The sequence below is a fragment of the Mytilus edulis genome, chromosome 11, assembly GCF_963676685.1.
Source record: "Mytilus edulis chromosome 11, xbMytEdul2.2, whole genome shotgun sequence".
NCBI lineage: Eukaryota > Metazoa > Mollusca > Bivalvia > Mytilida > Mytilidae > Mytilus > Mytilus edulis.
In genome coordinates this window covers 42,280,062-42,293,354 of record NC_092354.1, presented here as the reverse complement: position 1 = coordinate 42,293,354, position 13,293 = coordinate 42,280,062, and the positions used below count along the sequence as shown (strand labels likewise).

The 13,293-nt window shown below is 31.4% G+C and overlaps 1 protein-coding gene and 1 long non-coding RNA gene across 2 annotated transcripts; both read left to right on the top strand.

Moving 5' to 3' along the window:
* Positions 1-1,401: 1,401 nt before the first annotated feature.
* LOC139495620 (uncharacterized) lies at positions 1,402-3,789 on the top strand. Its single transcript, XR_011657408.1, has 2 exons — positions 1,402-1,515; positions 2,913-3,789. It is a non-coding gene; the product is annotated as an uncharacterized lncRNA (long non-coding RNA).
* Positions 3,790-6,746: 2,957 nt separating this feature from the next.
* Positions 6,747-12,333, top strand: LOC139495616 (ficolin-2-like). The gene is made up of 6 exons (XM_071283905.1): positions 6,747-6,838; positions 8,201-8,239; positions 8,638-8,774; positions 9,381-9,477; positions 10,353-10,517; positions 11,817-12,333. The coding sequence occupies exons 1-6, from the start codon at positions 6,829-6,831 to the stop codon at positions 12,080-12,082; spliced, it is 714 nt and encodes a 237-aa protein (XP_071140006.1). The 5' UTR covers positions 6,747-6,828; the 3' UTR covers positions 12,083-12,333.
* Positions 12,334-13,293: the final 960 nt, after the last annotated feature.

Genomic DNA, 13,293 nt, shown 5'->3' with positions numbered 1-13,293 from the left:
AAGTATTTGTCCGGAAAGTAAATGCATTTTGAAGACGCAGATGACATAAATATAAATTATAGCTTTATACAACCCCAAAAACAAATGTATAACAAGAAGTATGTATCTGACAGGATAGTCTAGATCACTTTTTATGATGTTGTTACATACATATTCCTAGATAAATCTACATGTATGGATGGCCATGACAGCTTTAAGCACATATTTTCCACTGATGTCATTAACAAAGGTAACATGCTTATGATTTAATACGCCAGAAGTGCGTTTCGTCTACAAAAGACTCATCAGTGACGCTCAGATTAAAATAGTTATTATGTTGAATATTTTAAAAGCAGTATACATTAAGAACCCCACTTAATACGGGGGATGATCCAATTTTCACCGGTTGAGTAAGCGACGAATATCAATCAACGGGAATGGTAAAGAAATGCTAACAACGAGAACAAAACGTTGACCACTTACATGTACATTACATACATTCGTAGCATTTTTCTTAATTAACTAGGAACACTGAAAATAAATATTTGTATACAAAGGTTATATTAGTACAGATATATGTGAACAACTTTCAGGAATGTGAACGTCTGATTTAGGTCATTTACCGTGTTTGTTATAACATGCATCAGCATCACGACGGTGTCACATATGGAGCAGGAGAACCTAAATCACCTCCATTTTTTGGTGGAGTTTGTGTTACTTAATCTTATGTTTCTATGTAGTGTTTTGTGTACTAGTATTTGTCAATGTGTCTTTTTTTCGTTTTGACCAGGGCGTATCGTTTTTGATCTATGAGTTTGATTATCCCTCTGGTATCTACCGCCCCTTTTTTTAATGAAACGGAACAAATAAACATATCAAAAATCCATCTGTCAACTCTGTCCTAGGTAGTAAGAACTTTATTTTCTTAATAATTTATAGATGTATAAGCGAACTATGCAATACAAGTTTGTTATACATCGTATTAGTTACAAAGCAATGACCAATGCACCCATGATAACTCTTACAAATATATAGATTATTGTATAAATGAGGATGGTAGTTGCATTTTATATTTTGCAACATAGTTATATTTTCAATTGAAAATTTCCTGCATTATTTCATAAAGTTAATCTAATCTTAAATGCACAGATGTTCAAAATGTTTGACAAAGGTTTACTATATCATATTTTTATTTTTTATAAAACAACAATCATATCTATGTCAAATTCCCCAATATGTTTTATCTTCATAACACTGCCTTTTCCAACTTTTAGTTCCTGTTTCGCAAAAAAAGTAAAAAATATTTCTAACCATCAACTATTTTACTTTGCTATTAACTTCCCAAATATTTTATTCATTTTGAAAATGAATAAAAAAAAAACATAACACATGTATTAAATCAATAATTAACAGTAACAATATTGCAGATCAATTTGGGAATATTCAGTTCATGTAAAATGCAGGATAATAATTCCGTATTTCAAGGTTACATCAAAAGAGATTATCTAGATTGATCTTCATCAGAAACGTTCATAGGTGAGTGAGTATTTGAAAGCAAAGAATATATAAGTACCGATAGAAGTGTATGTCTATATGACTCAACGGGACGTTAAATTGATAGTCAAATTCATCTATGCCAACTTTTTCTGAGGAAGTAGGAACCATAGTTATTTAATAATTCATTAATTTATATGCGGATATTTCACAGGATGTTTCTTATAAATCATGTCAGTATCGAAGCACTGACTATTGATATTCAAGTTGATGTTTTAGATTGTTTTATACGTTTCTGCTAAATGATCACGCCTTAGTCTTTCAGTGTACTTTAAGGAATATTATGACTATACTATTATATCTGTTATATTGACAAAACTAGTGAGTACCTTAAAAAGACATAATAATTGTTAAAGTCCGTACGGTGACCTATAATTGTTAATTTCTGTGTCATTTGGTCACTTGTGAAGAGTTGTCTTATTGACAATCATATCACATTTTCTTTTTTTTTGTATGTATATAATAGGTAAATATGGCAATACTTTGGATCCAGCAGTCAAAACTTAACACAACACTACTGACTACGAAGTTGCTAATTAAATCAATGAACAATAAAAAAAAACCACCAGATACTGGTATATCTATTAATTGCACTAAAGGAGTAGGTCCGGTAAGGGTCGATTTTGGCCTCAAATTTCAGGTTCATCTGACAAAAGATTATTGACACTTTTAAACACTTAAGTGTCTATTTCAGTTGATTCAAATATCTTTTGTGAAAGAATTTAACCTCTTAAGTCATAAAAAACGCTCCGATTCAAGCTTAAATATGAAAAATCTATAAAATATGCCAAAAAATGTCACTTTTCAGATGGTTTTTGTCAAAAATGAAAGTGGCCGCATCCGTGTTCATCCTCAACCTTTATATATGTTATTTATTATCATCAAATACAACTTACATTTCAATATTAAGAATGAAAACAAATGCGGCCACTTTCATTTTAAGACGGAAACCGTCTATAATTTAACTTAAATGCTAAAATTGTGAAGATTTCAATAATTTAGCATGACTTAATGATGATAATTCACGATATATTTGCATTTTATTATCAAAACCAGCCCACATTTATGTAGCAGAAGCATTATACTTTGCAATAATCAACCCAAAGTTTACGTTTAAGCAATTTTGTAAAACTGCTATATTTTGGCGCCAAAAAGATGTCTTACTGGACCTACTCCTTTATACATTAACCCCATTCATTCTCAAAGATATGTTTGCCTAACGTTGTTTTTGTTTTCTCTATAACTACCGTCTCTAAATCGTGCAGTTATGTTCTGCTATTCATATATACCAGTTTCTTAAGCTGACGGGCTTTGAATTGAATTGGATACTGTCTGATATCGTTGACAAGGTCAATTTGTACATAATTGTTTCTTTTCAGAAATGATTTTGCAGCGAATTCTATGCAAAGCAGCAAAAAAGGAAAATATTCCTAAAATGTGCTTTAAAGCAGCTAAACATTTTGGTTGCACATACAATGAACTCATTCAAAGAAAAACAAAGTCGTATTGTTTGAAAGACAGGCTGAAAAGTCTACACTGCTTATCTTTCGAGGAAGCTACTTCTGATCTACAATGTCAAATTACTTATATATTAGATGACATTGATGTGAAAATGAAACCCAACTTCTGTATAGACGAATTTACAGTAGGCAAATCGTTTGTACGACAACGTCGTAAGAAAAAAGGATATGTTGAGTTCGACGACCTTGATCCACATACATGGAAACTTGACAACGGTGTAAATGGAAGATGGAAGACATACTACAATGTTTTAAGCTATGATGGTCTAGTTGTCCTTTGCGTGACACCACGAACTGTTATACCAGCCAATCAAATGCACATAGAACCCCAAGATTACGCACTTGCTTTAGAACAACGTTTAATTCAAAATTTTTGCTTAATTAAAAATGATTTTCGTCTAGGAAATAAATCTTTCGACACAGGTTCTAAAGCCCGTAACCCATATGCTGGTTTGGTATATGTCGCTTATAAATTGCAGAAAATGGTCCGTCCAAAATAGTTTTTAAATATTATATATTACAGATTGATAATTCTCTGAAGATTGGTCAACATCATATAGAAAGATCTCACGGAGCACCTCGAACTATTTAGATTGACAACAATACTATATGTAAAAAGTATTTAGTTCAATTTTCGCTTTCAACTGCATTTTGAATTATATTTTGAATTTTCATTATTTTTGTTTTTTATACTTTTCAGCTGATATATAAAACCTTTCCATGTATGCCAGTCAAAGTAGTTTATATTCTTGTTTAGAAAAATGAAAAGTCCTTTACCCCCTACAAACAAGGAAATTAAACACTAGGGCTAATTTGTTGAATGTGTACAAAATTTGTAAAACATACTAATGTTCATTTTCGTTTTACTAGTTGACGGCGTTTTCTTTTTTTTTTTTTTTTTTTTTTTAGAGTTCTGCACTAAAAAGACAGATTGTAGCATATGTTTTCTATGTTTATTTTCTATCCTAAATGTATTATCAATATAGAGAAACTCTAAACAGCCAAAAAGATAATCAATAGGCGATTTACAATAAAGTCAAACATAACTGAAATCTTTTAACGACTTGCTACTGGAATAATTACTCTTTAAATACAATTTTAACTTTTTTTGCATTTGTTTTATGATATTTTTTAAAAACTATAATAAATATTTAGAAACTTTGATTAGCAAAATTAATCAGCCATATGAAATCTACAGATTAGTCTCGTTGCTATAATAACCAGTCGACTTTTTATTAGAGTTATTGTTTTTTTATGAGAAATAGTAAAAAAAGATCTGTAAGATTAGATCTACAAATACATCTACATAGCTGAATCGTCAGTCGACGTATTGCTGGTGTTCTTCACTCAAATGGCGATGTCTGTCATTGTTTTTCTTTTTCTTTTTCCTGATGTTCCTATTATCATGAAACATATAAGAGATAGACATACACTTTGAATTTCAAAATTAACCAACAAGACACGATATATAATCAAGTAAAATATTGTCCAAATCGTAAAAAGACTATTTATAGGAGTGATTGTACCGAAATGGCGGTATGATTACCTTTGTTTGTGAGAAACACGGTAGCAATTATAAAATAAAAAAATCAGCAATACAACACCAACAAAAACAATATTTATGTCAAGGATTATGCTTCAATGTTGGAGAGTATCCATTGTAAAAAAGTTAGGTACAGCTACGTGAGCGAATCTGGCTCTGAAAGGTCTTTAAAAAATATTAAATCCAATACAGTTATCCAATAACCAATATGAAAATAATACATAAGATCGATGTTGAATAGGGCATATTTTTTGTTTTACTGGTACATAAACCATATCGTTGTCAAATTCAAATAAGATACGTGTTTTCTTTTTTTCAGCTTTTCTATTTAAGGCTTTTGGAACAGCAGTTGTCTGTAAATTGTTGTCTTTTTTCTTAATTGAAAACAATTTTTTTCACAATTAATTCATTAGCTTTTTTGTTTGATACATGTCACTATAACAGGTAAAATCAGTATATTTTACAAACTATGTTAAGATTGAGTTGAAAATGTACCAATTATGTTTGGGAAGTGTTTTCGGTTTGAATAAGTGGAATAAGTGCCCTTTATGAATGTGGTCAGAACTCAGCAAAATTATTTTGAAAAAAAGAAGTGACCGCAACACGGACAACATAGTGTCCAACTGCAAACGCCCAAAAAACACAATTTAAAGATTTAAATCGCAACATAGGTAGACTAGGGTCATCTGAAACAGGATATAATGTATAAGATAAGATAGGAAAAGGAAGAAATTAAAAATAACAAAAGAAAAATCTAAAACAGAAATACAAAAAGTTAGGTTACTTTAATCCTATCTTAAAACAAAAACGAGTGATGTTTACACTGGAAGGTTTACGCTAAATCTTTACCTAATAATACCATAAGTCAAAATCTTTTTAGATAAGATATCGCTTCGTTTTTCCCTTTCTCTGTTTGGATGATAGGTGTTAAAGAGAGGTGAATGTTATCAAAGATGCATTCAAACCAATAAGTTGACAAATTACCTGAAAACGCCAGGGCTAGAATTTTTTTTAAAACCCATCATTACACGAAAAACAACATAGAAACCAAAGACATAGCAACACAAACCCCAATCAAAAATTGACGGAATCTCAGGTACTGTTCCACATGTTGTACATATTCGAACAAACTCGGTGCTTATAAGTTTAATTCGGAAGGTTTCATTCAAGGAAAAGAGACGGGACAATTATTGATGTTGAAATGTTGCTACATAGCAATGGAAAGTTCCCAACTGGGAAGTCAAACAAAATTTCTCTTGTCCAAATGATTTGGTGTAGACACGTCAGCATGGTTGTTTGGTCACCCCGGTCACAAGAATTGACAGAAAATGTACTCAAACGTTGGTATCGTTGGAAGGTTTAACTATTGTTGCATTAAGAGAAAGCACAACCTCGTGATATAAATAGGTTCTTAAGTGCATATTCGTATTCCAACTCCGTAAATTTAAAGGAAGGGAAACGGATAGAGTCTAGCAAAAGTGGGACTGAAGATATCAGACGAACGTTTAAACTCATACGTACAATATACACATACAATGCCATGGCTGAAGATTTAAAAAAAACCTGAATAGACAAACAATAGTACAGAAAACAGAAAAATTCAATTGGGGATATTTAAAGAAAAGGAAACGGGTACGGTACAGAGCGGTGAAAAAATAGCAGCGGAATATTTTAACTGTGTCAAAAATAAATAACGCCATGGTAAAAAAAGAAATAAAAAAAGACAAACATTAATACACAAAACACAACATAGAAAACTACAGATTGAACAAAATGAAACCAACAAAAAACTGGGTATGATCTCATGCGCCCCGGGGGAGGGGGTATTCAGATCGCTCTTCACATGTAGCAATCGTCGTGCTGCTCGTGTTATTACAAAACCAGTTATAAGTCTTATTCGGTAGGTCATATTTGAGAAAAGGTTAAAGGATTGAAGTAACAACTCTAGAAACATATTAATTATTATCTGTGAATAAAGCGATTTCTTACAAAATTTAACTGTTTTCTATAAAACAAAAAATGCATTTGTCCAAAGTGTATGGTTTGATTACGCGTTAATTGATTTAAATTTATATATTGTTTTTGATCTATATGTCATACGTTTCACTAAACGCACTTTATTTTATCAACTTTTCTTTATCAAGTTTTGTCTGATTTGTAGGGCATTGACACGTAGTCGTCTTATATTCTCTGACAATATCGTCACGGTTTTTATACGTGGACTAACTTTCGATGATTTTTGGTAAGATATACATACTTAGCTTTTAAGAAATGAGATCGATTAAAAAAAGATTCAACTTTAAAAACATCGTAATAGTCCACTTATATAATAAGAGAGATAATACATTCAACCTTATGCATTAAGAACAAATAGATCATACGATTGATTAATGAAAAACATTTAAGATTTTATGTAGATTCTATGTACATGATGCATAAATCTAAAAAAGATGTTACTTTAAAAAATCATTCCTGAACTCAATAGACAACATAAGATTAGTATTATGTTTAAAAATACTAATTTCCAATAGGTTATCTGTAAGTGTTCCAACTAACACGCAGTGCTGTCACCAGTGCAAACTGCAAAATTAAGGACGTTTCATATCATAAATATGTGACAACTCTATTCAAAATGGTCTTTGTTTCACGGCAAACTTAATCTGGTAATAAATAATGCGTGGGTTCTATAATACTAACTTACTGATACAGAGGTTTGATCGTAAATCACAAGCCAACCAAATGGTTAAAATATCATTATACAAGTGGTATATCTGTTCTTATTTGTTACTGTATAATATACCATAGTAAAGAAGAACATGACATATACTATTATGAAGCTGTCGATCAATTGACATATGATGAATTGGTATTTTACTCATATAATCGACCTAATACAAAAAAGAAAATGTGGTATGAGTGCCAATGAGACCACTCTCTACAAGAGACAAAAAGACAAAGAAATTACCGACTGTACAGCCTTCAACAATTGACATAGTCAACTATTAAAGGTCCAAATATAAAAATTATTGTAAAACTTTACTAACGAGAAAATTAACGGCCTAATTGATATACAAAAACAATAACGAAAAACAAATATGTAACACATAAACAAACGGCAACCACTGAATAACAGTCTCCTGACTTAGATCAGTCAAATAAAAGCAGCGTTGAACATGTTAATGGGATCCAAACCCTCCCCTAACATGAGACAGTGGTGTAACAGTACAACGTAAGAACGATCTGTAAAATGAGTTGCAAAAAGCTTAACTCATCAGATGGATACAAATAGAACTACTACACAATGCTGTTAAAGAGCTTGGTGTCAAACTAAATGTTAAGCGTTTAGTCAGCATATTTCTTTAAAAATATTTCCAAAATATAAGAACTAACTTTATCTTGAAATATAAAGACATACGTACGTCATCGTATAGGATTCTTTTTTTTTTCACCAGTCACTTACTTCAAACTGTTGATCCTACAAAAGCAGGATGATTTGATTGACTAAAGAGTTTCAATTGCTGACACGACAATTACAAAATATTTGTCCAGATAAGATAAACATCAAACTTATAAACTATGTGTTCATTAAATAATTCTATTTCAGGGTATATACTTTTCGTGTGTTTCCTACCTGATTTAAGTTGTAAGTATTTATGCTTCAAAAAGGACCAAAGTTAATGAAGTAGATAGTTTTGTTATTAACAGAATTTAAAAATATGCACACGCAAAGAAAGTTTCCACGAATGATATACATGAAAGTTTTGCCCTTGAAAAAGATTTGATAACATTAACATATTTCAATAAAATGTGCATTTCAGAATTGGTCGGTCACTGATTTTTTTTCTTTACGACCCTCTTCCACTAGCTCTCAAATTGATGGGAGTTAATGTAAGTAACGTGTGATAAGAAAGTTAATGTTGATCATTTCAGTTTTTAAAACCTACATTGATATCTATAAAAACCATGCAATTTATCACATGATTTGTGTTATACAAATGGCAAATTATCCTTTAATCATATTGATTTCCTTTAACCTTTCAGGGAGTCTTTTACCAAGAGAATGCTCGGAAATAAAGGGAGATAATCTAACAAGTGGTGTATATAATATTTACCCTGATGCGACAGCAGCTGCTGTACAGGTTTATTGTGACATGGAAACAAAAAACGGATCTTGGACGGTCAGTGATTGTATTTTATATAAAAAGAAAATAGATTATGTGAAAAAAAGGATTTTCTCATTTACTATTATAGTTTGATAGGATTCTGACAGTCAACACCATATATCGTGCACTATATTTGAGATGCTCAATTGGCACGTTTGTTCAGGACAAAATGGAAAACAAATACTCCACAGGTCATTTTCATATTTTCCCAAAATATAGAGAAATAAAGAACCAAATCATTCAATACATTTTGTTTGTAAACGGTAGCGTACTATACACCGTTGACTTAAGTATGATGTATCAACATGTTTCTCATACATATATTTGATTTTATAATAAAAAACTTTACCATTTTAGATCTAATATGTTAATCGTAAAATACATAGAATTCCACAAATAATACGCTTACACTTAAGTTGGAACATATTATCCTGATTGCGTGGTATAATTTAAATTATTAACCATTTTTAAATATCATGAGCAAATATGAGTTCTTCTTAAATCTTCCAAAAATGAAATCTGATTTTCAATTAATGCAAACAAATCGTCAATATTGGATTGTAATTATAATCCTTTTTTTTATGTAATTGAGCACTACATAATTACCTTACAAATTGACAGGTCTTTCAAAGACGTCTAAATGGTTGCATCAATTTTTATAGAGACTGGAATTCCTACAAAAATGGTTTTGGAAATCCAAGTGAAGAATATTGGTTGGGTAAATATTTATCAAAAGAAGACGATAATTATAAGACATGTATAACTAATAATTAGACAGAAATTGACAGAACAATAGTATCGCAATAAATCAATTCAATGCAAATAATAAAATCTCTTCTCTGCACACACAGTTTTTGTGAAATATAGGAATCGCCCTGTCTGCCAGTTTGCTTATTTGCCTTCCTTTCAAAACTTTAGCTGATGTGCTATATGGATGGATTCGTTTGAACTTTAAAACGCTTGTAAAAGAGGGACGAAAGATACCAAAGGGACAGTCAAACTCATAAAACTAAAATAAACTGACAACGCCATGATTAAAAATGAAAAAAAAAAACGAACAGACAAACAATAGTACACATGACATAACATAGAAAACTAAAGAATAAACAACACAAACCCCACCAAAAACTAGGGGTGATCTCAGGTGCTCCAGAAGGGTAAGCAGATCCTACTCCACTAAGGAACATTATCTTCATTCAACATTTTGATGGGAAAATTGTATGTTATATGCGATCTTTACAGGTAATATTGACTCGTACTCCATGTCAGAAAATGATATCGAAATATAGGTCACTATCAGGGAATAGGAGAATATAGACATAGCCATAGTAACACTAACAGTATTATCCCTCACATCAACTTTTATTATGATTATGGGTCTATGTTTAGTTCTTAATCGACAAAAAAGACTCGTGATTCAAAACATGTATCATACTTAATTCTATTTGTTTTGAGGTATTGTTCATGAATGAAAGAACAAATCGAAAGCCGAAAGGTCGCTTTTATAATATTGAATAACTCGAGTTGATATCCATCGACATCCACATAATTAAGACGAAACATAATTTAATTCAACAACAATTATTAATCCAGGGAATGAAGCTATTCATGAAATAACGTCACATGGAAATCACGAACTGCGGATAGAGATGACAGATTTTGATGGAAATTTCAAGTATGCTGAATACAGAGTATTTGGTATTGGCGATGAAGCTGACGGATATCCTCTACTAATTTTCAGCTACACTGGCACTGCTGGTAAAGATAAATGCATAATTTTTAATATTACATACGGTAAAGCATTCTCCTGTTTTCACTGGATATTACGATCACGTGTTTCAAATTTTATTTTATATATCCGGAGCCTTGTTTCTTTTTTTACATACATTGACGCTATGTTTCTATTTATATGTATATTGACGGTCAATATTAAAAAACTTGCTAAATTTCGATTTATTACTTCATGACGTTAACAACCATGGAGGAAGCGCTGACGAAAGAAAATCTGCATGTTTATAACCAGAAATAGATACAAAATTATATATGCTAAATGAAGACGCAAAGAGTACAATATGCTAACGCAACAATATACGAAGTTGTTCAAAGAATAACAATAACATGTTAAAGTTCTCGCACAAAACAATCTAAAAATACACGTACAGAACACTGAACACCGTTTTCATAATACATTATTAAAATATGTAATATATAAATTAAGGACTGTTACATGATTAATAAAGGAAAGATAAAATTCAAAGTTTAAACAGAAATACATTGACCCCTAAAACTAAAAAATCAATAAAAGATAAAAAAAAAAAAAAAAAAAAAAAAAAAGCACAATGTACAACGCAGACAAAATCGCAAACAAAACCTACAAAACGAAACTCAACAGTAGAACATGTTTTCATTAAGTTATCATAGTAACACAATACATTTGACTGATGTCATACAGGAAATTCTAAGGAGGAAAGATAAGAATTTAGCAATATCCTTCAACATTTATACTTTCCACTATATAGATGATGTTCTCACACTAAATAATTCTAAATTTGGTGACTTTGTTAAACGCATCTATCCCATCGAACTAGAGATAAAGGATACAACAGATACATGTTGAGCAAGATCTGCTTTCCCTTTCTGAGCACATGCGATCACCCACAGTGTTTAGTGGGGTTCGTCTTGCTTAGTCTTCAGTTTTCTGTATGGTGTCATTACTATTATTTACCTGTATATTTTCGATCTATGAGTTTGACTGTCTCTCTGGTATCTTTCGACCCTCTTTTGAACGTGTAACATTGTTATGAATTCTAAAAAAGACTCACGATAAGTATAGCTGCCGTTAAATTTGAGTTATTTTTCAATCAAGGTTGCTTCTGTAATAGTCACTATTAATTATTCCGAAACATAGGACTTTCAACTCTCTTAGTTATCTTCCTAGGCAATAGCTGGAGCTGCAAAATACATTAGCTCGATTCTAAATATAAATGAGTGTATGCAAAAGCTTTGAAAAACATATCTAATCACATATATATAATGTGGTAATTGTTTGGTTTTCAGGAGATTCCCTTTACAAATCTATTCACAGTCATACTACGAATAGCATGAAATTTACTACTTACGACCGTGATAATGATATTCATCCTTACAATTGTGCAAAGATATATTCTGGCGCATGGTGGTATACAAATTGTCACTTAAGCAACCTAAATGGAAAGTACCTAGGGGGATATCACAAGTCAGCTGCTGATGGAATAGAATGGTATACTTGGAAAGGACACAATTATTCTTTAAAGACTGTCAAAATGATGTTCCGAAAGTATTGAATCAAATTAAATTGAACATGTTATCTGCTTTTTTTATAATTAAAAGGGTTCAGTATGTTATAACACAAAATTCATTTTTAATCAGAGAGTAAAAATACTGTTGACACTTGTTCATCAGATGGTTTTCAAAATAAATAATCAGATTTTGAATTTAAAACTAGTAAATTACAATTTTTTCCCATCTAACCGAAATTTTGCCCTGTCCGGGGCAGACTTTGTTTTCTTTTGTTCTTCTATCGATATGATTTTTTTTTAAACCAATCATCCTTTTTCTTATCAGCGGTAAGCCATGGTGGTTAAACATTTCTGATTTTCTGACTGTAATAATTCGGTTATGAATGTTTTTATTTGCCTTGTCAATAAGTTCGTCCGTTATAGCACATGCTATGGCATCAACGTCATTTTTAATAGATAAAGCATCCCAATCAACAAGTGAGAGCTGGTGTCTCTATGAGTCATAATAACCCCCATCATACACGCTTAAACATTGATGTAATTCGAAGGTTGGGTAAGAATACCTATTACAGGTAAATGATATCGCATTTGATCCAGTAACTTAGATTTAAACGACAGTTCTGATAAACGGATAAACTGCGTGAATGATATCTTGTCGGCTGTTTGTGTGAAAAGCTATATATATGGAATTGATATGTCCACTAACATATCGACAATACATGCAAATTAGATGTGATCATCGAAAATCAAATTATAAAAACGAATGGTTGATGTATTAATGCTGATTTTGAGTTATAATCGAACAGCTTAATTAAAATTACTTTTTTCAATTTGATTTTTCTGGAGACTCCCTGTTCTATGCACCATCATTACAGAAATGATACAATGTTTAAAGCTAGGTTCACACTGCCGATCAGATCAACTCGATGATTCCGATTGTCCAAATTTTAACAACAAGCGTCATTAATTGTTGATCAGGCCTGTTTACGACTTCTACCCGACTGCTATCCGACTATATACGACTTTAAATCGACCCTTCAAGACTCATTAACGACTCCATCACGACTCTAATCTGACCATTATTTAACACATATTCGATAATTCCGACCCATTTACGATCTGTACACCATCTTTACTCGGCTAGATAAACCAAATCAATTATTTATTGATCTCAGCCTGACCTCAACCGGAGTAGATCGACTTCCTCGTATAGGAGTTATAGAGGTTGTCGGAAATTGGTCGTGTATCTACAATTT